This window comes from Doryrhamphus excisus, linkage group LG9 (genome assembly GCF_037039965.1).
Source record: "Doryrhamphus excisus strain RoL-2023G ecotype Guam linkage group LG9, RoL_Dexc_Guam_v1.1, whole genome shotgun sequence".
NCBI lineage: Eukaryota > Metazoa > Chordata > Actinopteri > Syngnathiformes > Syngnathidae > Doryrhamphus > Doryrhamphus excisus.
The window spans coordinates 3,187,478-3,214,907 of NC_136365.1; the positions used below are offsets into that span (position 1 = coordinate 3,187,478).

The following is a 27,430-nucleotide window of genomic DNA, read 5'->3' on the forward strand; positions in this document are numbered from 1 at the left end:
CCAAAAAGGTCACAAAAGACCCCACAACAACATCCAAAGAACTGCAGGCTCAATTGCCTCAGTTAATGTCACTGTTCATGATTCCACTATAAGAAATATACTGGACAAAAACAGCCTGCATGGCACAGTTCTAAGACGAAAACCACTGCAGATCAAAAAGAACGTTAAGGCTCGTCTCAATTTTTCCGGAAATCATCTTGGTGATCCCCATGACCTGACTAGACAGAAGTTGAACATTTTGGAAGGTGTGTGTCTCACTACATGTGGCGTAAAAGTAACACTGCATTTGGGAAAACAACATTACACCAACAGAAAAATATGGTGGTGGTAGTGCGATGGTCTGCGGCTGTTTTGCTGCTTCAGAACCTGGAATTCTTGCTGTGATAAATGGACTTCTGCTGTCTACCAAAAAAAAACTTGAAGGAGAATGTCCGGCCGTCTGTTTGTCACCCGAAACCAACTTGGGTCACACCTACAAGTCTACCTCTGAATGGCTGAAGAAAAACAAAACGAAGCTGTGGAGTGGTCTAGTCCACATAATCTTATTATGATTATTAGTGGTCTTATTAGTGGTCCAAAATTCCTCCACAGCGCCGCAAGACTCATTCCAAGTTATGGCAAATGCTTGATGGCGGTTGTTGCTGCGAAACATGCAAAAAAAGAAGAAATCAGGAAGGAGGAAAAAGCCTTTTTCACACCACTGTATAAGCAATTATTTCTATTTTTCTGATGCTTCTCTGTGACGATTGAATCAAAAACGTCATGAACGTCATGTCCTTCTTTCTTTCCTCACATTTCCTTTATCTTACTAGTCCTTGTCATGGTAATTTGTTCCACTACCTTTGCAACCATAATGTGAATATTTCTTTAGATTTAGCCATGAATAGTATCAAAGCAAGGACACGTGCCGTCTGGAAAAAATGGGAGCACAGCTTCAGCACCATTTCCATATACTGTATGCGTGTGATGACTTTACTGAATATAAAACTGGAACTGCACAGCAACAGCTTGGAACATATAAATGGCAGTTTTGTTTTTACATACACAGTATTATGTCATATAATGTATTACTTTTTGATGTGAACTTTGAAGTTGGTCACATGTATTTGTAACGCTGCAGAGAATGATGAGCCAACTCATCACAACGGGGACATAAAAGCTGATGCATGAGGTATCCTTTGCTGGAGAAAAGTTACACTAGATTATAGCACAATATATATTAGCGATCTTAAAAATCAAAAATATTTTCAGTATGGGATGATTTCTGTGTAAAATGCTCATTAATGCCTTTTCGAGTGTTGTGTCCCCCTTCCATTTCCCTTCACAATGTGCAGGCATGAGACGGCAAACCCAAACAAACATGTCTGCCGTGTGGAACTTATATGTGATTTGTGAGAGCCGTGATGTACAAGAAGTCCAAGCAAACATGAAAGAAAGCACCGGTGTCTTCAAGCTACTAACGATTGGTTTAAAGTAGCCAGACAGCCAATCAGCAACAGGGGCCCCCAGCTTACTTCAAATTATTTATTATCACAATACATTCATTCATTTTCTACCACTTATTCTCACTAGGGTCGTGGGGGGTGCTGGAGCCTATCCCAGCTGTCTTCGGGACGAGAGGCGGGGTAGACTCTGGACTCAATAAATATGAGTACCTAAAAGAAAAAAAACAGCAACCGGGTAGATTGGCATTCAGAACCACAATGTCTCAGCTTTTGTTTCCTGCTGTTAATTTTCCTCTCCTTTCCAGTGTGTAGTCTCTCTCGTAACCCCTCCCTCCTCCTTCTCATTGTCGACACATACCCCACACAGTTCGGCCATTCACTTGGGGATTTAACAGCAAACTCGACAAAAAAAAACAAAAAAAAACGGATCGTTCAACCCAAAGAGTATCTTTCCATGGTTCCGGATCGTTCTCGAACGACCCATCACAAGAGCGCAGAGACTCCAAAAGACAATAATAATATTGCGTCTCATTCCAGCGGAGAGACTGAGCGGACATACTTCAAGAAAAGTCTTTGTAGATATTTAACTAGAAGTGAAAACCCGAATGCTTTCTTTGCCGTTTTCTGCACGGTGTTGAACGATATGTTGGTTCGTTTTGCGTCTGGAGCTGTGATGGACCGCGCCAGGAGCGGATGAGCATCGAGTGGTGTGGGGGTGGCCGGGGTGCAAGAGGACATCTGGACGCTTAGGTAAGTTTAGCTGTATTTTTTTTTATACACTTCTGTTTATTACGAGGTTTCAATGTATTTTTATGTAGTTGGATGATTCAACTTTTTACAGTTTTTAATGCAGCAGTAAGATGCTGATGCTTTATAATTATTATCCCCCAAGTGCTTGCTCCATTATTATATTTACATAGAAAGCGTGCCCTTGTGCATATACACTAATGTCCTGTTTCCACTATCAACAACTGCCTTCCATATGTCAGTTTGCCTTGCATTATTATCTAATATTAATGAAGAGACACACAAAAAGTCTTGTGATCAGCAGCCATTGATGTGATTCCTTGTTATTTTGCTGCTTGTTTTCACATTCAGCTGCAAACCTTCAGCCTTCAGAGACATATGTGGGCATCCAGGTAGTTTAGTCCATATCGTGAAGCCCACCAAAACATTGCTGTGGAACACCAGTACTGAATCATCCTAAGAATCTACACTAATCTGCACTAGCTCAAAAGATAGAAGATGCTGTCTAATGACCTCTTCAAGGAGCTCATGTTCTTACCCGCATCAGACAAACCGGCCTTTCCGTCAGTCAGCAGGATTAGGCAAAGACTGTTTTTCACTCAGTCAGTCAGTCGGTCTTATCGAGTTTCTCTGGATTGAGATGTTGGGGTTTGGCAGGCAGATATGGTGGCAAAGATAGTCCGTTATATGGGTCTTAAAATAGGATAACATAACATATCACGCTAATGGCTTGTCTTCCATTAACGGCTCAAGATCACTTTTGTTAAAAGCAGTTTTTAAAGGCAAAAAAAGGCAGGTTGGACTACGGGCTGAACTTCTTTAATCAATAATCAGATAGTAGCAAACGGCTGTTGTGACACAAGGCAGGGAGCAAATAATCTTCTGAACTTTGAATCCATTAATATAACCAAGACTTTTAGTTATAGTATGTGTCAATTTATTGATTGGATTACATAGTTCATTATATCATTATATCATTATTCTTTATATCAGGGGTCTCAAACTCAATTTCCCTGGGGGCCACTGGAGCTAGGGTCTGGGCGAGGCTGGGCCGCATCAGGTTTAAAAAAAAAAAAAACCCAAAAAAACGCATTTATTAAAAATTGAAAAATGAATAAACTTTGCTTTGGTTCCGATTTTGTACAAGAAAAGCTCTGATAAAACATTCCACTGTTCTCAAATATCTTCATTTTTATTTTTCTACATAAAATAAGATCAAGAATATAGAAAATCAATCAATCAGTAATAAGTAAATATAATAATAATAAAACGGCAAATAATAAAAACTTAAGAAACCACATATAGTTGGTGGGTAGACAAATTATTTTTTTCAGATTAAAATGAACAAAGCATTATTAGAGCCCTGTAGACATGACAAAACACGACTATAGTCACATTTATACTCTTTTTATTTACAACATATTGCGCAACTGCAGGGTCTTGAGACACATGCTAACTCGCAAACTAGAGAGCTAGCGACCTAAACGGTAGCCTCCAAGTTATTTCCTTTAAACTTAAATAGCCAAAAACTTACCACTTCCACACGGATAGGGAGGATAACTATTAACAGTTATTTAACCTTTAACATGAACATTAATCAAACGTAATAATTTTTTCTGGGTACATGATACCATACAGCATCCATATCAAACTTTAAACATTAAACTTTCATATCAAGGCGGGGGCCTCAAACTAGTGTCCTGCGGGCCACATTATAGAAGTAAACAGAACGCATGCACTGAAGTCCAGCGTCTTCTGTTTTTCAAGGCTCGCCTAGATTTAGGACAAATTGGAATTATTTCCGCGAGTCATTTTGGAGTTTGAGACAACAAAATATCAGGAGAATGTTGACTGGGGTGAGTCAAAGCTCCGGGTACTCCGGTTTCCTCCCACATTCCAAAAACATGCTAGGTTAATTGGCGACTCCAAATTGTCCATAGGTATGAATGTGAGTGTGAATGGTGGTTTGTCTATATGTGCCCTGTGATTGGCTGGCGATAGGCTCCATACTTGCGACCCTGGTGACCTTGCCGGAAGACAGCTGGGATAGGCTCCCAGCGACGCTCGTGAGGATAAGCGGAAGAAAATGAATGAATGAATGAATATACTGTATCCATGCATCCATCCATTGAACCACTGATCGCCATTTTCCACTGTAGGAAACACTGAAACAGTACAACTGTTTGTATTATACTCACAATTACAGGGTTTGCTTTTCATTCACCACCATTTCCACATAAACAATGTCAAACAGTTGGGTAGGGGGGCTCAACCTTTACTGTGGTTCTCTCATCCCACTGGGAAATCACTGACATGGTATGTGTCAATATAACATACCTGGTGAATTAAGGCTGCAACGACATCCGCTCTCATCAGTATATCTGACATCTTCATGCAGCACATGCAGGTAATTGGATAGTTCTGATTTACAGTACAGAACAAAAGCGTAATCACGAACTGTGACCAAAATGAGAGGCTATTTTGTAGTATTTCCTGCTGATTTAATCGTTTCTGGAGCTGGTGGCCTTGGAATGAGAAGTAGGTTTATGTGAATGCTTCACTTAAATATTTAATGTCAGTTTTCTTTGTATTATCTTCATTTGATCTACCCCTGTTCTTTATTCATTAGTGGGTTACGGTCCCGGGTGAGTGATCGTAAATGGGGTCTCACGTCACGCCTCTCTTATGCAAAGCCAGTACAACATTAACAAGTGCTGACCTTAAATGCAGGTACTGTTTTTGGTCAGGTAGGTTCCTAATTAGTTACATTGTTTGTAAACAACATAAAAGACAATTTTACGGGTTTCAAATGTGCACTTAACCATCAGGAAATTGATAAATTAGTCGCATTAATGCAGTTGTTGTATTTTCCGCTGTGAGACATAGCAGGTTAAAAGGTGCGCCGTGTTATGTGTACATTTGTGTGTGTGTTCAATGCATGCATGATGAGGTCTGCGCTACAAACACAACTGTTTATTTAATCAACACCAACCAAGACCGGTCTCTGACGCATGCTGTCCACACACACACGCACACGCACACACACACACGCACCCTCCCCACACACACCCTTCCTGGTTAAATCACATCAAATATTCTCCCTCTCGTACAATGCTGAGGTCACCAGTGTGATGGTTAGCTGAGGTCCTGTCCACATAGAAACTTTCAGAGGATTTTTATTTTGGAATTTTGGAAAAAAAATAAATGTGAGCCCACACTGTAAGATTAGTAAATATTTGCATCCAGACAGGAACAGATGACTGGGTGAAAACAATGATTACGTTCTGATGTAAAAACATTCTGTTTTCCAAGGCTCGCCTAGATTTAGGACGAATTGGAATTATTTATCATTTCTAATTTTTTATTTTTTATTTTTTATTTTTTATTTTTTATTTTTTATTTTTTATTTTTTATTTTTTATTTTTTATTTTTTATTTTTTATTTTTTATTTTTTATTTTTTATTTATTTTTTTTATTTTTTTTTTATTTTTTATTTTTTTTATTTTTCGAGTCATTTTGGAGTTTGAGAACAAAATATCAGGAGAATTTTGACTGGGGTGAGTCAAAACTCCGGTACTCCGGTTTCCTCCCACGTTCCAAAAACATGCTAGGTTAATTGGCGACTCCAAATTGTCCATATAGGTATGAATGTGAGTGTGAATGGTTGTTTGTCTATATGTGTCTATATGTGTTATGTGAGGTGCATTATTAAAAAAAAAACAAAAAAAAACCTTTAACTGTATTATGGAAAGCAGGAAGTGAACAAATGTAACAGTTACTGATTGTAAAAGTACCAGATGGAGGGGTAGGATTTAATAAGCTTTGCTTCTTCCTACTCCTTTTGGACATGTGGAACTGGGAACTGATTATGTGATGCACTCAATTGTAATCTGATGCATGTTCAAATGAAATAAAACCATTAGCATTACCATATGTGCCCTGTGATTGGCTGGCGACCATTCCAGGGTGTACGCCGCCTCTCACTTGAAGACAGCTGGGATAGGCTCCAGCATGGCCGAGACCCTTGTTTGGATAATCGGTAGAAAATGAATGAATGAGAAGCCGTTTTTAAAGAAAGTTTCAGTTTCGAAAACATAGTTTTTGACCTTTTGTGTGGATAGCCCCAAACTTCAAGTGACCACAGGTAAAGAAGTCATAATTTATCTTCTAGACATTTTACATAAAAGACCTGTACCAGGAAGTAAAATATGTTGCGTTGAACAAATTTCCAAATACAAATCCAGTGAAAAGTCCAAAATTGGGGGCAATCACTGCACAAAGCATTTATTTGAACCGTGAATGACATTTCGGGTTGTCAACTCCCTGAAAAATAAGAGACATCTTATCGGCAGGTTTGATCAACCAGATTTTTTTCTCTTTTTATTTGCGTGAAATGAGTTTTAATATCCACAAAAAGCTGAATCGAAGCAACTTGACTCTTCTTGCTTTGTAGACGTTCCACCTCATTTCAACCTACACAGATTTTTATACTATTTATATTTATCCGTTGACATTCTATGAACTATTTTTGATCCTCGCAGTCATCAAAATAGGGGACAAAGTGCATCCCGTTTCAGCTCAATACGGGACGCGTACTTTTATTTGTAAATACGGGACAATTCTGTTTTTCTAAGGGTGGCTGGCAACCCTGATGACATCACCTGAAATGATATTGTGTGAAGCGTCAGCTAATCACGGGAGACCCGGACAATGTTGCGTGTAGTCAATTTATTTTAGAGAGACCAGCTCGAGTCCAGCATACAGGGAGTTGGAATCATCTAGTCAGTGATAAAAGCATATTAAGCAGGCTTATTGTTTTACATTATTTCTAGCGACCTTAGTAAGTTTTCACCTTGGGTACAAATTATAGCTGGAAAAAGCTTGTTTGTTGCCTTAGCAAATTTACAATCCTTTTCTGAAATTATGCCAAAGTTCATGACAGACAATGGGCCGATAACAACCTAATTAGTGTGTTTTCTGATCTGTATGTCATTTGTTGACTGGATGCAATGACTATGTTCAAAACCCCTTCAGTTTTGCACGTGTAAATACATTTATACTTTCACGTGTCTTCTTCAAGTGTTGTGGTTCCTTTGTTCAGCGGTCCTTGAACACACACCATGTGTGACGCAGATTGATACTTATGTGTGCATTTTTCTTTGGTGCATAATATCATGCAATATGCACTCATATGTCCATTTGGTTCATTAATATGCCTTGTATTGAATTAATTTCCTTATTGATTTCTATGCTTGTAGATGAAAAATAAATAAGTAAAAAATAAGAAATTTTTTAATATCATGTCATAATATATCAAAGATATATTGCAACTGTGAAAAGTAGATGCAACTGTGAAAAGTATGGATAAACTCATTTTAAACCTACATTGGTACACGTTTATGTAGTTTTGATGTATACTTTTGGAGTGTTAAGTTACAAGACGATGAATTAAGTGTTAGGTGACACAGTGAGTCAGACTGTTATGTTGTTACATGTTGTTATATAATGACTTCCGCAATTTCCGCCGGGGTCACAAGCTTGTTGTGAGTGCGCTGATAAGCGTGTGATTGGCGGCTGGCAAAGAAAGAGCTACAATTTCCTCGCTGAGTTGCGAGCGGCACAGTATTTAAAGGGGATCTATTATGCTAATTTTTCCACCCGTTGTATTGTGTTGTTGTCTCCTATAGAGCAGTTACACACAATAACTCGTACAGATTTTTTTTCCGATTTTGTAGAATCTGCACCTATTTCAGCTGTATTTCCGTCGATTTGTGCTTCTTTCTGTTTTAATTTATTCCACCCACGGCCCAGGGGCATGTGCGCTCCGCTGTGATCGGTCACACGCCCAAAGTGCTGTGACATCTGTGACATCACAAAGGGGCAGTTTTACCACGCCTTTTGAAACCGAACGTTTTGAGCCATCCCAAACTTCTTTTAGGGCTCACTTACAAACCTCATTATCTGAAATTTTGGCAACGTTTAAAACACAAGAATACAACATTTTTACTACATTTATAGGTCAGAAAAGTGGAAAAAGCATAACAGGTCCCACAAGGTTAGAATTTAGCCATAGATCATCAGCACCGTTTTAAAAGCCGCAGGGTTTCAAGTTTAAGAAACAAGCAGTGGCTTAGACACTGGAATTGATGATAATACAGTAATTAATACGGCAACAGTTCATTAGCACACAGTCGATTATAATCTCATCAAAGCTGTGCATTTTTACGCATCATAATGTTTGTGTGTTTGTGAGTCACCATTTGTGTGTTTGTCACTAATCCAAAAAAAAAAATCTAATCTTCATGCCGCATGACAATTTGACTACCAATGAAATGAAAAAAGCTTGAATGGCTGTGTCACATTCATTACGTACCCGCGTCGTTTCTCACGTCTTCTGTTCCTGCATTCAAATCTCTCAACTATCCTGCTCGCTCTGTAATGCTAATAATACGCTCCGTCTGATGAGAAGTGAGGTTATTCACATTTCCTTTCTTTTGTCCTTTCTTTTTTTCTTGCTGTCAACATGACAACGCATCGCTTTAAATCGCTCTATCCTGCACTGCATGTCTCAACTCTGTGCTGGGTTGATTCTCTCCAAAAAGTGCTTCAACTCAAAATGGAAGCCGCTCTTGCTCTTACTTTGTTTATACAGTAAAAAGCTGAATATAAGCAACCAATCAGCAATCAAAATACATGGCTGACAAATACAGGAATAGTAAAAAAAAAACAAAGAATCTACAGGGGGGAAACTGGATGTCAATCAGTATCATTATCATTGCGTAGAACAATGTGGTGTCTTCCTGGTGTCATTGGCACTGATTAGTGATTACGTTCACACGCCTCGCTGCTCCACTCCAGTTGCAAGGCAAAAAAACCAAGACAAGTTAGGATGAAACAGGAAACAACAAAATAAAAGCATGGTAATATGGAAGCCATGACAGTGCTAAGTGCAGAGCACGGGAAGCAAAGCCAAATCTGCTGAATGGTTTGCACTTTGAAGTTAACCCTCTTATTATTTTGCATTTTGTTTGACAAAATGAATATTCTTGACTTCTACTGATGTTGTTACATTTTTCACAAAAGAGTACAAAAGAGTTCCATTCTTGTGACATACTGAATTTATACCTAATTTAAAGGGGATCTATTATGAATTTTACATCTTTCTGACCGCTAAATGTTGTTAAAACGGCAACCTTAGACCAGGGGTCTCAAACACGCGGCCCACAGGCCAAATGTGGCCCACAGGACACTAGTTTGAGGCCCCCGCCTTGATATGAAAGTTTAATGTTAGCGCGCAAGTTTGATATGGATGCTGTATGGTATCATGCACCCAGAAAAAATTATTACGTTTGATTAATGTTCATGTTAAAGGTTAAATAACTGTTAATAGTTATCCTCCCTATCCGTGTGGAAGTGGTAAGTTTTTGGCTATTTAAGTTTAAAGGAAATAACTTGAAGGCTACCGTTTAGGTCGCTAGCTCTCTAGTTTGCGAGTTAGCATGTGTCTCAAGACCCTGCAGTTGCGCAATATGTTGTAAATAAAAAGAGTATAAATGTGACTATAGTCGTGTTTTGTCATGTCTACAGGGCTCTAATAATGCTTTGTTCATTTTAATATGAAAAAAAATAATTTGTCTACCCACCAACTATATGTGGTTTCTTAAGTTTTTATTATTTGCTGTTTTATTATTATTATTATTATTATTATATTTATTTATTTATTACTGATTGATTGATTTTCTTTATTCTTGATTTGTTTATTTATTTTCCTCTATCGCCTTTTGTTCCTGCCCGTACGTAATTGAAGCACTTTTATGTGCACTCTGCTGCTTATGTCTGCATACTGGCAGCCACCCAGTTAGTGGCAACTTACTGTCTAATTGTGTAAACAAAATAAGGTTGTCATAAAAAGGCTGTACCTCACCCATGATTGCATGTCACCGTGTGCTGTTCACTTGATAATGCGTTCAAGCGCACTGCATAATTCTTAATAAGAAGTACAATTTGCTGCAAATCCCAGAAAATGCTATAAAAACATGATTTTTACTTAGATTATGTGGTGCCGCAATGCCTCATTGCTCATAATAACATGGTTATTAGGGATTCAAATGTTCTGCTACTACTAGGAAATGGTGATTAATCACGATTAACACATGTGGAAAATGATTAATGTCATTCAATATTTGACAGCATAAGTGGTTTCAAACCATATCCAAAACATGGCATTGGACAGACTCACTATTAGATCATATTTGTGAACAAGTTGTGTATCTAAAATGTGTGTGACTACCAACCGTACAGCGACAAATACAGGTGGATGGCTTTTGACCGCTGTGCCTTATACTTCCCGGATGTCATGTCTGGCACAGACTCCCGGTTCATGTTTTAGTCATGCTGCCCGTCTGTTGTCATGACTCCTGTTGTTCTGGCTACCATTATTATCTCTATGGGGCAGTGAGTGCTTTTTAATGTTGCTAATTTCACGTCAGATCACCGAGCAAAGAACGGAACAATGTTGGCATTGCTGAGTGAGCGGTATAGTCACAGAACCATTGACGTTCTACCCAAGTTTACAGAACCTCATTGTGTAAAACCAACTCTGCAAAGTCAGTTACGTGTTCTTCATCTAGAAAACATCAATACATACTTAAAAAAATGTCCGCCTCAGATTTGCATTTAGCATAGTAATGTATCCATTCACATACATTTATATATATATATATATATATATATATATACAAGAGTGCAGGGAGAGCATGTGAAAAGAAACAAAGATGCACTTAAGATGGGTTGTATATGCAGTTTGTAAAAAATGCTAATCCGTGTAGCATAATAAGCCACTCTCCCGCCTAAAATAACCCTGTTAATTCTGTCCTAGTGCAAAAAAGATGACCATACTCATAATCCATAATGCAAATCCAATTAATTTGTTCCGGAGAGCAAAAAATGTGAACACAAAAGGCATTTTTAGTGGTGTACAATTATAGTTTGACATGAAGAAAACATTGCAAAATGCATATAAAATACATATACATATAAATGGTGAGTGAAAAAGGAGAATTTAAGGTTACTCTTACCTTCACTGATGACTTGATTCTTGACGATCGACTGTCCCCAAAGATCACCCACCACCGCACTCCAGTTGTCACGGTACAAAGGAAGGGTGCGGTCAAAGGTAATCAGAATAAATTAGTATCAAATCACCCTGACGAATTTTCTGTGCAAACAGTTAATTCATTCATTCATTCATTTTCTAACGCTTTTTCCTCACAAGGGTCGCGGGGGGTGCTGGAGTCTATCCCAGCTGTCTTTGGGCGAGAGGCGGGGTACACCCTGGACTGGTCGCCAGCCAATCACAGGGCACATATAGACAAACAACCATTCACACTCACATTCATAACTATGGACAATTTGGAGTCACCAATTAAGACTACCGCCGAGGGTGGAATTGAACCCTGGTCTCCTAGCTGTGAGGTCTGCGTGCTAACCACTTGATCACCGTGTGGGCAAACAGTTCATTCATTAATTTTCTACCGCTTTTTCCTCACCAGGGTCGCAGGGGGCGCTGGAGCCTATCCCAGCTGTCTTTGGACGAGAGGCGGGGTACACCCTGGACTGGTCGCCAGCCAATCACAGGGCACATATAGACAAACAACCATTCACACTCACATTCATAACTATGGACAATTTGGAGTCACCAATTAAGACTACCGCCGAGGGTGGAATTGAACCCTGGTCTCCTAGCTGTGAGGTCTGCGTGCTAACCACTTGATCACCGTGTGGGCAAACAGTTAATTCATTCATTCATTCATTTTCTAACGCTTTTTTCTCACGAGGGTCGCGGGGGGTGCTGGAGCCTATCCCAGCTGTCTTTGGACGAGAGGCGGGGTACACCCTGGACTGGTCGCCAGCCAATCACAGGGCACATATAGACAAACAACCATTCACACTCACATTCATACCTATGGACAATTTGAAGTCACCAATTAAGACTACCGCCGAGGGTGGAATTGAACCCTGGTCTCCTAGCTGTGAGGTCTGCGTGCTAACCACTTGACCACTTGGGCCACACTCGGGGGGGGGGGGGACCGGGGATTTAATGGCTGCCTGACGGATAATCCCATCGCAAGCCTGGAAAACTCACTACACCCTGCCAAGTTCTCGTTCCCCGAAATGCGGCACCAATCTAAAGCTTTTTAAAGCACACTCGGTGTTATATCGGCCGATATCGATTCCGTGCTTTATCACTGATATGAGCCGATCCCGATCAATTGATCAATAGATCTGTGAACCCCTAATATTCTATATAGTAACTTTGTGTTTAGGTGGCACAGCGGTCCAGTAGTTAGCGCACAGACCTCACAGCTAGGAAACCAGGGTTCAATTCCCACCCTGTGGAGTTTGCATGTTCTCCCCGTGTATGCGTGGGTTTTCTCCGGGTACTCCGGTTTCCTCCCACATTCCAAAAACATGCTAGGTTAATTGGCCACTCCAAATTGTCCATAGGTATGAATGTGAGTGTGAATGGTTGTTTGTCTATATGTGCCCTGTGATTGGCTGGCGACCAGTCCAGGGTGTACCCCGCTTCTCGCCCGAAGACAGCTGGGATAGGCTCCAGCACCCCCCCCGTGACCCTCGTGAGGAAAAAGCGGTAGAAAATGAATGAATGAACTTTGTGTTTAATTACTGCATTTGCTTTTTATCATGCAAGAATATCTCATTATAAAATCCTATTTACTATGCAATGTAAGTCACTGAACATACTATGTAAATGAGATTGTACGTGTGTGTGTGTGTGTGTGCAGGATGGTAATTTATGCATATTGTGCATGAATACACACATATCTAGGTATATACACCACATGTCTGTTGTGTCCTACAGGATATTATGCAAGGGAACAGCGGTGTGTATTGTCGTCTAAGTGGCCACCTTTGGTGTCGGTTCGGGTTAGGAAAATGAACAGTACACGAACATCTGGAAGCCAAGCATGAACCTTTGATTCTCTGTGGGTTCATATAATCAACGCGACCTCATGAGATGTGAGCTAATGCTAATAATGTCGATCAATTTGGAATTGGGTCAGGGAGGTGCGGTGAAGAAAATGATTACAATATTAAACATAAGCAGCCAAGATGAAACATTATTACATTATAGGTAGTCTTCTCTGCCACGCCTTCATCTACTCATGGAGGGATTCTTCAGGCATCCTTTGCAGCGACGTCATCACGGATGTCTCGATGTCGTCCACGTCTTCAAAACGGGTCCCCTTGATAATACTCTTGAGCTTGGGAAAGAGGAAAGTGATAATATATATATATATATATATATATATATATATATATGATTAAGGGTTTAGTAAGCATAGTATGGTGTATTCTGAGGTTTACAACTATGACGTGTGTGTGGTCTGACATTTCAGAAGGAGGCAGCAGAAGCTGTATGAAAAACTGTTTGTAATTAATTTGAATAAATGTAATTAAATGTCATTATTTTCATATACAGTCATCCCTCGTTTATCGCAGTTAAGAGGTTCCAGGCCTGACCGTGATAACTGATTTTCTTTTCTTTTTCTTAATTTATTTCAGACATGCATACTATGTTACATTATTCTTTCTCACATATACACTTACAATACAATACACTTACAATATCTATTTATATATATATATATATATTTATATATGTATATACATATACATACACACACATCTACATATATATATACATACACATACATGCACACAAACCTCGTTACTACACATGTCTGAAAAGGAGCAGGAAGAAGCAAAGCTTATTAAATCCTACTCCTAATTTTCCGCCCTGTAGAATTCCATATTTACAAATGAAATACTTTTCGGAGTAAGAACGCAGAAAAACCTGTTATTAGAAATAATAGTTATTTTTACACTCATATTATTTTGAGTTTACATGACACTGCACAGGATCACTGTACACATTTTCACCAGTGATATCTTAGGGTCTTGTTTCTTGTTAAGCAAAGATATAAGATATAAGGATAGCATATTCCCACCCTCACTTAGCCATATATAATCTATAATTCCAGTGTGTGTCCCAACTAACAGCCCAGGTCAACTAGGATAAACTCCAGTTTCCCTATGATCCTGAATAGGATAAAGCAATAAAAAAAACTACCATAAATGAAACTGACTTCCTAGAGCCACCCAAAGAAAGCATGATGATCATCTTGTGACTATAAAACACAGACACATTCAAGATTATAAAAGTTTAAATATTTAATTCCAGTATTCTGTGCTTTGAGAATAAAGTTAATCAGAGACATTGAAGCAAAACTCAATAAAAGAATAAAAAAGAGACAAGCATTATTAAGAATTGAATAAGCCTGCATAAAGTTAATGAACTCATGAAAAGGTGGCGATAAACCACTTGAGGCAGAAAATGACTTTAATGGAATGTTGATAGCATCATGGAATTACTATTTTTTTATTTTTATTAGCAAGCTAATAAAATGGACCCGTTCAAAAGCATTTAACCAACACATACTTCTAAGAATACGCAAGGTTTGTGTTCAGATTACTCGTGATAGCTAATCGCTGTTTGTGAGATGATGCCAGGCCTTGGTTGCTAAAGGAGGAACGAACGTGCTCCTACAAAAATGGAAAAATCGAGAAAATTGCAAGAAAGTAGAAACTAGAAGTCTTCTCAGTGTGGCTTCACTGTTTTTTTAATGCGATTGCAATTTTTAGATGCAATGAAACAGTGTTTATGATTTTTTAAAGAGCCCAAGTATTGATTCATTCATTCATTAATTTTCTCACGCTTATCCTCACGAGGGTCGCAGGCATGCTGGAGCCTATCCCAGCTGTCTTTGGGCGAGAGGCGGGGTACATTCATACCTATGGACAATTTGGAGTCGCCAATTAACCTAGCATGTTTTTGGAATGTGGGAGGAAACCGGAGTACCCGGAGAAAACCCACGCATGCACGGGGAGAACATGCAAACTCCACACAGAGATGGCCGAGGGTGGAATCGAACTTGTGTCTTCTCTCTGTGTGGCCTGTGTAGCGCTAACCACTCATCCCCAAGTAATGATATTCATTCATTCATTCATTTTCGAGCCTATCCCAGCTGTCTTTGGGCGAGAGGCGGGGTACACCCTGGACTGGTCGCCAGCCAATCACAGGGCACATATAGACAAACAACCATTCACACTCACATTCATACCTATGGACAATTTGGAGTCGCCAATTAACCTAGCATGTTTTAGGGAATGTGGGAGGAAACCGGAGTACCTGCAGAAAACCCACGCATGCACGGGGAGAACATGCAAACTCCACACAGAGATGGCCGAGGGTGGAATCGAACTTGTGTCTTCTCGGCCCCAAGTCATGATATATATTATAATTTATTTTCTACAATGCAGTTTTTCTGCAATTGGGACAGCCATTATATTGAACAAACAAGCGTCAATGAAAAAATAGGTACCGTGTTTGTAAAGACGCAATTTCTACAAATCTGTCATAAAAAAGCAGAAGCTATTTCAGGCTGATTTTTGCTTGTACAGAACCTGTTTATTTTCTAATCAGGCGCCAGGGTGCCTGCGCATGATAGTGTGGTTGCCTGATTTTATGTTTTTTTTTTTTAAAACCATCACTCAACCTAAAATCATACAATAAATGTAAGCAATCTAACAGCTTTATCTAGCGCAATTGTACAATGTCAGAAGAAGACCATGATTGTCTTATTACAGGTCATATAGTACATGCATGCATGCCAATTTTACCATACGTCTCAGATGCGATGGGACAATACAAAAAAAAAACATGCTGGTTCAGACGCTTACATTAAATAGTGGTTGCTGACATTGTTTTTCGACTGAAATGTGTGAAACACTCCCTGTAAGGTTTTTGGTAACGTGTCTGCACTGTGCGCCTCCCAGCCAATTTACCATTACGCAGGCTGCGCATCGACTGCGCCCCTCCATACCTTTAGATTAGATTAAGATTAAGTTATATTTTTCCGTTTGAGCAAATAATTCCGAATGGAATTGGAATATTTGGGTCCATGTATACGTGGCTAATGTTGACAGGTCTACATACTGTACATCCTTAAAAAGACCTGTAAAGGCAGGTGAAAACTGAGATGCTTTCTGCAGTTTTTTGTCACTTTACAGTTGCTATGCAATATAAGATTCTTGGGAATGGAAGGGGTTTCATGCGGTAATCAATGAGTACACACTGTAGTCTCAACCCCTTTTTTTTTAAAGGGGTGTTCAAAACCTTCCTTTGTGCCTCAAGACAGTGTGGCAGCACACTCGTGTAATTTGTTGCAGCCGGGAGTAATAATTATAATGACACATTCTGTGGACAATGCAGCCGAAGTCACACAAATGTGTGAATCAACATTCATCTGCTTTTTTTTCTTCTTGCTCATGTGGTGAGAATCATGTAAATGTGTTCTGTGGGGGAGAATGGAGACGCAGTCCTACATGTACCACTCATAATTATCATCAAGAACTTGGAGGAGGGCAGGCTTCTTTTTGATTCATATCTGTTAGTTGTATACAATGTGAAAATTATTACTACTGTATTGAGCCAAATGCAAGAATGTTTTTTGTTGTTGTCAATATCACTTTTTTTTTGCATGAATCTGCTTTCAATTTGTCTTCGATTATGAGGCCAAACAGTGCGACTAACAAGCTAACTCAGTCGCCGAAGAATGGAAAATTGTTCTGTTATAATTGGGACACTATAGACAGATTCTGGCAAGTGAATCATCTTTCATTTTTATTATGTGCGTGTGGGTGAGAACTCCCCGCAGCAAAGCATCTTTAGCTACACACGAGGATGGATGTTATCCATTCATTTGTAGCAGCTGGTTATGTCGACAAAATGCTAACCACCTGGCCACTGTGCTGCCTATTTATCCATCCATTTTCTATGCTGCTTATCCTCACAAGGGTCACGGGCATGCTGGAGCCTATCCCAGCTGTCTTCGGGTAAAAGGCGGGGTACACCCTAGACCAGGGGTGGGCAAACTACGGCCCGGGGGCCACATCTGGCCCGCCAAGTGTTTGAATACGGCCCGCCCAATCTTTCCAAAGTATTTCATTTAAACTCAACATACAACCTGGCATCATGGCCTGAGCCAACCTTTTGATGGTTTTATCAATGTAGTTTTTTGACATGGTCTGTTGTTTACAAAGTGCTCCTGAAAAAAGGGACACAAGCACATAATAATAATAATAATTATTATTATTATTAGAACTATTATGATTATTATAATAATTATATTAATGCTAATTATTATATTAATTATATATAATATTATTGTTATATTTGCATATTTTACATAATAATATAATAATTATTATTTTAATTTTAATGTAATTATTATAATATTTTATTATTTTTTAAATATTTAAATATAAATATAAAATAATAAATAATAATAGCAGAAGATATTATTTATGACACTACTGTTTTGTTTACGTAAACATGGGGCAAATGTGCTTTTATTTTGAAGGACAGTCACAGAAGTATGTTCAGTGTGTGGACAAGCTACGTTCAAAAATAAATATGCTTCTCGTATTTTTTCACTTAGAAACTGCACATCCTGGTATACCGGTACATAAAATACAGTATATCATCCAACACTACGCCCATGTATTAAAAAAATCACGTATGGAAGTATTTTGAAAGAGTTAAAGTAGTACTGTCTACTACATTTTACCAGTTGTGGATTTGAAAGACGCACTTTAACATCATAATTGTGATACTCTTTGATGAGTACACGTCCGGTCATGTGATGCTTTTTGTTTGATTTTTTTTAAATACGCCAAATTTGCCGACAACGACTGTGAATCTGTTTTTTATTCATCTTGCTTTCTGTGTCACAAAATAAATGAAGGTACTGTTGTTGTTCACCTACCATGTTTATGTATTTATAATTTACTGTTTTAGCCTTTTTCTTGAGGTGGAAAACGTTGCAAATAAGACGATTTTTTTATTTGTAGGGATGCCATGAGCTCTGCTCCATAGTCTTCTAAAATCAAACTAATCTGATTGGATTTTAAAAATCAGCTCTAGTGTTGTCTATACTGTTTGCTGTGATAACCTGTTGATGACCGAACCAGGAACACACAAGGCTGGAGACTGGAACAGAATGGAATTTGAAACGTTTTAGCCAAAAATGTTTCCACAATTAAAGTGTTTTTTGCAGAAACGTTTCAGATTTCGTTTTGTTCTCTCAACTTCGTATGTGAAGATGCGTAACCGATGACTCAAAAATGTCATCACATCAAATCGGCATGTTCTGAAGTTTTTATGGGTGTCATGTCCTGGGGATGTTCCTTCAACCTCTTTTTTTCTTGACTTAATGTATCGACATTGGAGTACAGGTTATTTGATGGTACATTCACTTTTTGTGAGATTTTTTGTGGGTACTATTAGGTTACCGAGGTTACTTTGTTGGTAAGCTATTATTACTAAAATGTAAAACACTACTTCAGCCATGAAACAATATGAGTAGCGTAATGCCTTCTTTATGGCAATAAAGGTAATTGGTTCCATTGGTTCCCATGTTATTATTATGAATATCATTATGATTATTATGTTATTATCATTGTGCCTGTTGTGATATACTGTAATTCGAACCTGCACCATCATCCTAATCTGTTCATCTGGAATAAAGTAGTAAACTAAACTTAGCTAACAACAGGTGATATATGGCGCAAACCTCACAGCTAGGAAGGAAGGAAGGAAGGAAGGAAGGAAGGAAGGAAGGAAGGAAGGAAGGAAGGAAGGAAGGAAGGAAGGAAGGAAGCTTCATACACACACACACATATTCTTTTGGTAAAAACCTTAACATTTAAGTCTGTCCTTATCATGGGTGCAGGCCTCACAGTGACATCAGGCCAGGTGCACCTCATGTTTGGGGCTTCCTCCTCTGTGTTCTGGTCCCCACCATCCCCGATCCTTGCAGCATCAGTGGGATGTCCCAGGTGTGTTTCCTCTTAGCCCTGCTCATGCTCTGCAGCTGCACCAAGGTACGACTTCCTTGCCGTGGCTTTCATGAGTGCACTCAAGCAAATCAAGCATCAAGAGATACTGCTCCTGTTCTACCTGCAGCTGTCTTCTACCACATCCCTGGAGCTTCTTAAGGAGCGGTGGAGCACCTACAAGATTCAGTGTCTGGACTTCTTAAACACCACATCCCCTGCTACAGGTGAGCAATTGTGTGAATAACACGTATGTAATTGATCTTATGAATTCAACATGCCCCCCCACCCCACACCTTTGCAGGGGTGGTGTGTAACAGGACCTTCGACCAGTATGTCTGCTGGCCTGATGGACTACCCGGAACCACAGTCAATGTATCTTGCCCCTGGTTTCTGCCATGGCATCATAAAGGTCAGCTTTGTGTTTTTTTGCACGTCCATCCAAAGACCTATGAGTGTGCAGTTTGTGGGCTAAGCGGTGAAGAAAGAGAATTATGAGGAGCTGCACATGAGATGTTCTTTATATGAGGTCTGTTTTGTAACCTGTGATCCAGGCCCATGTGTTCTATTCATGATCGATCATGGGAGAGAAGCAAGGACAGAGCATCTATTCACCAAAACACTTCTTAGAATGAGTTCACATAGAGAGCTCACTTATACAAATACAGCTAATTTTGTTTAAAATGTATGAACTTTTAGAGAAGTGAATTCCAGTAGAAGTCAGTAACCTTGCTTGATTTGAAGTACCTCATCTATCTCACTTTGTTCCTACATATTTTCTTTGTACAGAGGACCTGACTAATCTGAATCTAAACATAGTGCTATGCACACTATGGCTGGGAAGGAGCGTTTTAGTTGAGGATTTTCTTGGACTATACAATATTGATTGGATGGCTATTTTTACCTCACTGTTAAAGGGATAGTTCAGCTTTTTGACATGGTAATAGTAATGGTAATGGTAATGGTAATAGTAATGGTAATGGTAATGGTTTTATTTCATTTGAACATGCATCAGATTACAATTGAGTGCATCCCATAATCAGTTCACAGTTCCACATGTCCAAAAGGAGTAGGAAGAAGCAAAGCTTATTAAATCCTACCCCTCCATCTGGTACTTTTACAATCAGTAACTGTTACATTTGTTCACTTCCTGCTTTCCATAATATAGTTTAAAGTTTTTTTTTAATTATTATTTTTATTTTTTTAATAATGCACCTCGTACCAAAGTAGGAGGTGATATGACCATACAATGCCATAATGGGTACCATAGTAAGTGTCAATATAGTGATATATATAGCACATCATGACTGGTTCAAGACTCTTCATCCTTGTATTTAGCAAACATCAACTGCTTGTATTGTTTCTTGAATTGGCTCAAAAAACCTTAAACTGTATTATGGAAAGCAGGTAGTGAACAAATGTAACAGTTACTGATTGTAAAAGTACCAAATGGGAGGGTAGGATTTAATAAGCTTTGCTTCTTCCTACTCCTTTTGGACATGTGGAACTGTGAACTGATTATGTGATGCATTCAATTGTAATCTGATGCATGTTGAAATGAAATAAAACCAATAAAAAATATACCTTGAGCTATGTGATGTATTTGAACACAATCCCTAATTGCTCATAATAACACAGTTTAAAGTGGGATCAAAATGTTCTACTACTATTCAAGAGACTAGTAGTAAGTCTTAGGTTGATTGGCGTAGGCATATGTATCATCATTTTTATTCATTAAATACAGTAAAAATGGGCATATTTTAGACAGTTGTTGATGGTGATTAATCGTGATTAATTTGTTAAAATCTGTGATTAATCTGATTAAACGTTTTTATCATTTGACAGCCCTGGTTTGTTCATATCGCTTCTCTGTTTGGTTTTTACGGCTAATATTTGTCCTTGTAATGTTTGTGTCCATTTGAACAGTCCAGCAGGGTTTGGTCTACAGATTCTGCAGTAAAGATGGACGATGGGAACAAAAGAATACCAGTGAATGTGAGGACGACACTGGCCAGGTGAGGTGTTTGTGAACACTTCATGTGTGGGTGTTTCCGTGTTACAAATGTGAATGTTTGAAACAGCTTTTTATCAGATGGACAGATGGGGGGGGGGGGGCTCATGTGGGGACTTTGACTGTCTGGACACATTTCCATGAAGCAAAGTGAGATGATTCATTGTGTTAAATGCCTCCCATCTGTTCTTACATCTTGCACATCTGTGTGTGCTGACTAAAAGCATTGCATGGAATCGCTGTAAATATATATACGTATATGATATATATTTTTGCAGCAGCAGTATGGCCGCATCCTCAGTCAGTTTCGGATCATGTATACAGTGGGATATTCCCTGTCTCTTGGAGCTTTGTTGCTGGCCTTGGGGATCCTCATCACATTCAGGTATAGGAACCAGACCAATATATATAAGGGAGCTCAGGGGGAAGAAATGGTATGAGGAAATGAGGATATATAGGAGAGAATGAAAAAAAGGGAACATGAAAATGAAAATGAAAGCAATACCTTCACTCTACACTCTGCTGTCACTTCTGCACCAGGAAGCTGCACTGCATGAGGAACAACATCCACATGAACTTGTTTGCCTCCTTCATCCTGAGGGCCATCTCCATTCTGGTCAAAGACGCCCTACTGACCCTCACACTGGACACCAGTAGCAGTGGTGACACCCGAGCTCAGACCTGGGTCAACATACCGGTTAGAGAACACACACTAATCACCCAATCACAGGGCTCATATAGACAAACAACCATTCACACTCACATTCATACCTATGGACAATTTGGAGTCGCCAATTAACCTAGCATGTTTTTGGAATGTGGGAGGAAACCGGAGTAACCGGAGAAAACCCACGCATGCACGGGGAGAACATGTAATTGAGGGTGGAATTGAACCCCCGGTGTCCTAGCTGTGAGGTCTGCGCGCTAACCACTCGGCCCTTATATCAACCAATTTATATCATATCAGTAGTGTATTACAATCAATAAAATATCGGTTTTATCACAATAATATGTGATATCATAGCATGTAAGCTACACAGTTATGACATCATGAAGACCTGGGTTCGATTCTGTGTTTGCATGTTTTTTCCAGGTACTCCGGTTTCCTCCCACATTCCAAAAAAAACATGCTAGGTTAATTGGCGACTCCAAATTGTCCATAGGTATGAATGTGAGTGTGAATGGTTGTTTGTCTATATGTGCCCTGTGATTGGCTGGCAACCAGTCCAGGGTGTACCCCGCCTCTCGCCCGAAGACAGCTGGGATAGGCTCCAGCATACACGCAACCCCAGTGAGGATAAGCGGCATAGAAAATGGATGGATGTTCCAATTCATCAATTCTGAAATGGATGAACTTCAAAAAATTAATTACTGAGTTAATACAATGTCTATGGTCTGTGTTAACTCGTCCTCAAGTTATTTGTTTAGTTCATGGTTAATCACGGCGACAGCATCGGCAAACATTCTGGTATTCTTTTCTTGCTATTAATATTTCAATACAGGATCTCCAACCATGATCTTCTTCATCTGTTAACCACTGCAGTTATGTACTTGGTGCAGGTTCTATCTTACAATATTTTTTGTCGCCCCCGCTGCCGTGCAGGCTGTGATGTGGTGTCGGGGCGCCGTGGTGATGATGCAATACACTGTGATGGCCAACAACTATTGGCTGCTGGTGGAGGGCATCTACCTTCACAGCCTGCTCGTCATCACTGTGTTTCGTGAGAAGAAGTACTTCTACATTTACTTGGCCATCGGTTGGGGTAAAAGTTTAATTGTCTAATTGGATTTACAATCACTGATGATTATAATTGTTTTCATTATAATATACAATTGCATCAATGATTTTACATAATTTTACTGTAAATTCTATGTTCTAATATGTCATGTTTGTCCTAGAAATACATATTTCTTTCATAATGTTTGTGAACTCAGGTTTCTTATTAATTCTCAGGTGCACCCCTGATATTTGTTTCACCGTGGATCACAGTGAAGTATTTGTACGAGAATGAAGAGTGAGTCCTTTTAAAAGCAATTGTAGGAACTTTTTCCATAACCTCAATGCTTCTTTCATCTACGTAAAGGCACTGTTATTAAACCATGGGCTGCTGCTGTGTGTGTGTGTGTGTGTGTGTGTGTGTGTGTGTAGGTGCTGGGAGAGAAATATTAACATGGGATACTGGTGGATCATCCGTTCTCCAATACTGGTTGCTTACCTCGTAAGTCTCCTATTTTTCTGTTTCATGTGTTCCTCACAAAGCAACCAGGCAACTAGGAACACAGAACCATCTCAGTCTGGCCTCTCTGACTTTATCTCTAACATGTAATGTGCCTCTGATGTACTCGGTCCTGATCCTATCCATCCTGGTCACTCCCAATTAGAACCTCAGTATCCTCATCTCTGCTACCTCCAGTTCTGCTTCCTGTGTTTTCTTGTGTGGCTGACTCAAGTCAAAACGGAAGTATTCAAGATAACGTTTTGACAATATTTCTGTCTGTCATTACAGATTAATTTTTTTATTTTTATACGAATCATCAAAATACTAATGTCGAAACTGAGAGCGCACCAGATGAGATACACGGACTACAAATTCAGGTCAGAAAACAGTTTCGGACCAAAATACAGATCCAAATACAGTCATCCCTCGCCATGTTGCGGTTCGAATATAGCGGATAATAATAATAGATTAATAATAGATTAATTCATCACTCAGTCTGCTGGTTGAATAAGGCCCTAGTTTTAGTTTTAAAAAAAACACATTCTCAAGATGCATTCAAAAACATGATGCTATGTAGTATTCTACACTGGCCACTAGATGTCAGTAATGTTTGTAATGTTTGGTGACGCACACAAGCATTAGGCTCGATTACCGTAATGAAATGTAATTTGAACAGGCACAATAATAATAATCATCATCATCATAATAACGTGAGCTAATGCATTTATTTAGGTACGTCTTAAGCGGGCATAGGGAATTCTACATTGCGGAAATTCACTTATCAGTTTGGAACTAATTAACCGTAATAAATGAGGGATCACTGTATGTGCATATCTATTGGATACACCAGTTTTTACCAAGACTATTTATTTTCGTTTTGTTTCAGATTAGCAAAATCCACCCTGACTCTTATCCCCCTGTTGGGGATTCATGCCATTCTCTTCACTTTTGTCATTGACGAGTCGGTCCCGAAAGGTTCCATGCTGCGCCTCCTCCGACTTTTTTGTGACCTCCTGTTGAACTCCTTTCAGGTCAGAAGTCAATTGTACACATTCATTCATTTTCTACCGCTTTTTCCTCACGAGGGTTGCGGGGGGTGCTGGAGCCTATCCCAGCTGTTTTCGGGCGAGAGGCGGGGTACACCCTGGACTGGTCGCCAGCCAATCACAAACAACCACTCACACTCACATTCATACCTATGGACAATTTGGAGTGGCCAATTAACCTAGCGGGGAGAACATGCAAACTCCACACAGAGATGCCCGAGGGTGGAATTGAACCCTGGTCTCCTAGCTGTGAGGTCTTGCGCGCTAACCACTATATCGCCGTGCCACCCCAATTGTACACATGATCTGTAATTTTTGTTTCTTGGGCCGCAACGATTTCATTAAACATGCTGATCAATTTATCCACTATCATGATGTCCACCAACACAGCAAAAAATCAATAAAAAATCAATAAAAATTATACATAAATAACAATAGAGTTGGATGAATTGTTTTTCAAAAAGATGTGAATTAATAAATCAATATTATTTTCTATTATTACGTCCACTATAGTGGGTGATATGAGTGTAAAGGTGACTATAGGGGTGTTAGTTCATGTCTAGAGGGCTCTAATAATGTCAAACACTGTATTTACATAGAAGGTCTTAAACAGGTTCTCTATGCTCTAACTGAAATGAGCTGATTTATACAGTACAGTATATAAGGAATCCTACTTGAACCAGTTAACCACGCTAAACAAGGAATTACTGTTTATTTCTCACTGTTACATTTTTTTTTTTTTTTTTTGCAGGGTCTCCTCGTTGCAATCTTGTACTGCTTTGTCAACAAAGAGGTAAGATGGAACTCATGCTGCGCGCCTGCAGTCAGTGGTGCAGATGAATGACAATATTTTCATTAGCATTGTCCTTGGATTTTTTTTTTATATCTAAAAGCTTTGTTCTTGTTCCCTTTGTTTGTTAAATGGAACAGACACTTAAGCAATCCACTAATCGCTAAAAACTTTGGAATGCGTTTTTTTGGAAGGAGACATCCATCCACTAGAGTGGATGTGTGTGTTTTATTTAATCTTCCTCGTCATCATCATATGGCTTTCTGCTGTTTGCTACCGCTCTGCAATCCTATTATCCTTCAGGTGCAGTCAGAGATACTAAAAAAGTGGAAGAGGTGGAAGCTGGGTAAGGACATTGACGAGGAGTACCGCCACACCCACAGCCAGACGCCACACATGAAAAGCGGCAGTATCGCTACGGGTAATCTCCCCGACCTCCATGATAACACCAGTGACCCCAGCAGCGGCTCACAGGGCACACTTCCACATAAAAAAGCTGATTTAGGTCCATCTTGCTCCTCTGCTCCTGAGGAAAACCGCCAACTTGTTGTCTCCTACAAGAACGGGATGGGGAAAATCCGGCCCTCGGGCAGCAAGCACGCATTTCTTCTGTCCTTCTTGTCAAAACGAGGAACTGCCAATCCTACCAGCACCACCACGGAGGATATGTGTCTGGAAGATAGGACGCAGCACCCCCAGGAAGGAGACGAAACTACTCTCTAACGCCTCCTTGAATGTGTTGATTGCACACGGATGCGACAAAAGCGATGGTTTGACGCCAGAAAAAGCAAACATAAAAAAAAAAAAAATCCGACTTCCGGATTGAATAAAGATGACAATGAAATGAAAGTCATATGCTGTACAGTGTGTGAGTATTTTAATGTTGTACTTTTACTGTTATTTGGGTTATGATAGCGACACCGGATGCACATTTGTGGTACTTTTCAACATAAACCTCACAGTATCCTTGTGTATTTTTATGTTCTTGTATTATAGAACTGAATGTGAACTACAGCATGGCATGTATCACTTGAAAGCATCTCTAACAATCCCGATCCCGGCGCACAAGTATTGAAAAAAAACAACAAAAAAAAAACTACCATGATGCCAAGCTGTGTCGATGAAGCACTGTTGTTTTGTGTCAAATGCGTTTAAATGCTTTTTAACGGGGAAACGATGAATATTTGTGAGTTGTCCTGACCAATTTACCCGTGTGCATTATTTTACTTTCTATGTTTTATATACCAATTTTCTCCTTTTCATCACATGTGAATGTATAACGGTAAAATGTAAAAAATAAACATATTTATTTCTGCTCCATAACAATTTAATTTGGCATTCTGAAAGCTAATTTGTCCTCTTTTGAGCACCATCATACACTCTAAAAAATCATTCAGAGTATCTGTTGACACCACTTGATTTAATACATAAATTCAATGTAAAAAAAAATGTAATTAATTGATTTATATAAACTTTCTAAGTTGCTAACTTTATTTTTTGAGTTATGTTCAAATAATAATGTTGGCTATTACATGAACTTAATTTAGCATGTCATATACACTAAAAATTTTATTGTTGGTAAACTTAAATCAAAATTCAAGTTGCCATGACTTAATAAAATTAGCCTGGCAACAAAATTTCAACGTTTTCTCTTAACTTTTCCATTTTAAGTTATATATATATATATATATATATATATATATATATATATAGTTACTGCTACTTAAAAAGCTGTGTGCATTGTTATTATAATTAAGTAGACAACAAATTAAACTACTTTGAATAAAACGATTAAGTCAGTTCACTTAACATATTTTTTTGAGTTATAAACTTAAAAACGTGTCCTTATGACAACAATTATTCAGTAAGCATTACTTAAAACGAGCTTTAGTGAATAGGAAAAGCTAATTCGTGCAATGCAATATTGTTTGTTGGTTCAAAGCAATTTCAAATGATCCATCTCTGTGTGGAGTTTGCATGTTATCCCCGTGCATGTGTGGGTTTTCTCCGGGTACTCCGGTTTCCTCCCACATTCCAAAAACATGCTAGGTTAATTGGCGACTCCAAATTATCCATAGGTATGAATGTGAGTGTGAATGGTTGTTTGTCTATATGTGCCCTGTGATTGGCTGGCAACCAGTCCAGGGTGTACCCCGCCTCTCGCCGAAGACAGCTGGGATAGGCTCCAGCAC

General features: G+C 39.1%; 1 protein-coding gene across 3 annotated transcripts; it reads left to right on the forward strand.

Annotated features, from left to right (window-relative positions):
- Nucleotides 1-1,811: 1,811 nt before the first annotated feature.
- On the forward strand, nucleotides 1,812-26,556 carry gcgrb (glucagon receptor b). 3 transcript variants are annotated; one of them, XM_078793190.1, is made up of 14 exons: nucleotides 1,812-2,194; nucleotides 19,068-19,220; nucleotides 19,303-19,399; nucleotides 19,477-19,584; nucleotides 21,099-21,187; nucleotides 21,462-21,568; nucleotides 21,724-21,880; nucleotides 22,787-22,946; nucleotides 23,138-23,198; nucleotides 23,333-23,402; nucleotides 23,691-23,779; nucleotides 24,289-24,433; nucleotides 25,200-25,241; nucleotides 25,542-26,556. In XM_078793190.1, exons 2-14 carry the CDS (start codon nucleotides 19,167-19,169, stop codon nucleotides 25,959-25,961), a joined length of 1,599 nt encoding a protein of 532 aa, XP_078649316.1. In that variant the 5' UTR covers nucleotides 1,812-2,194; nucleotides 19,068-19,166; the 3' UTR covers nucleotides 25,962-26,556. The 3 variants fall into 3 exon arrangements, with proteins under 3 accessions (XP_078649316.1, XP_078649317.1, XP_078649318.1); XM_078793191.1 differs by having other exon boundaries at nucleotides 21,465-21,568; XM_078793192.1 differs by having other exon boundaries at nucleotides 19,068-19,175.
- Nucleotides 26,557-27,430: the final 874 nt, after the last annotated feature.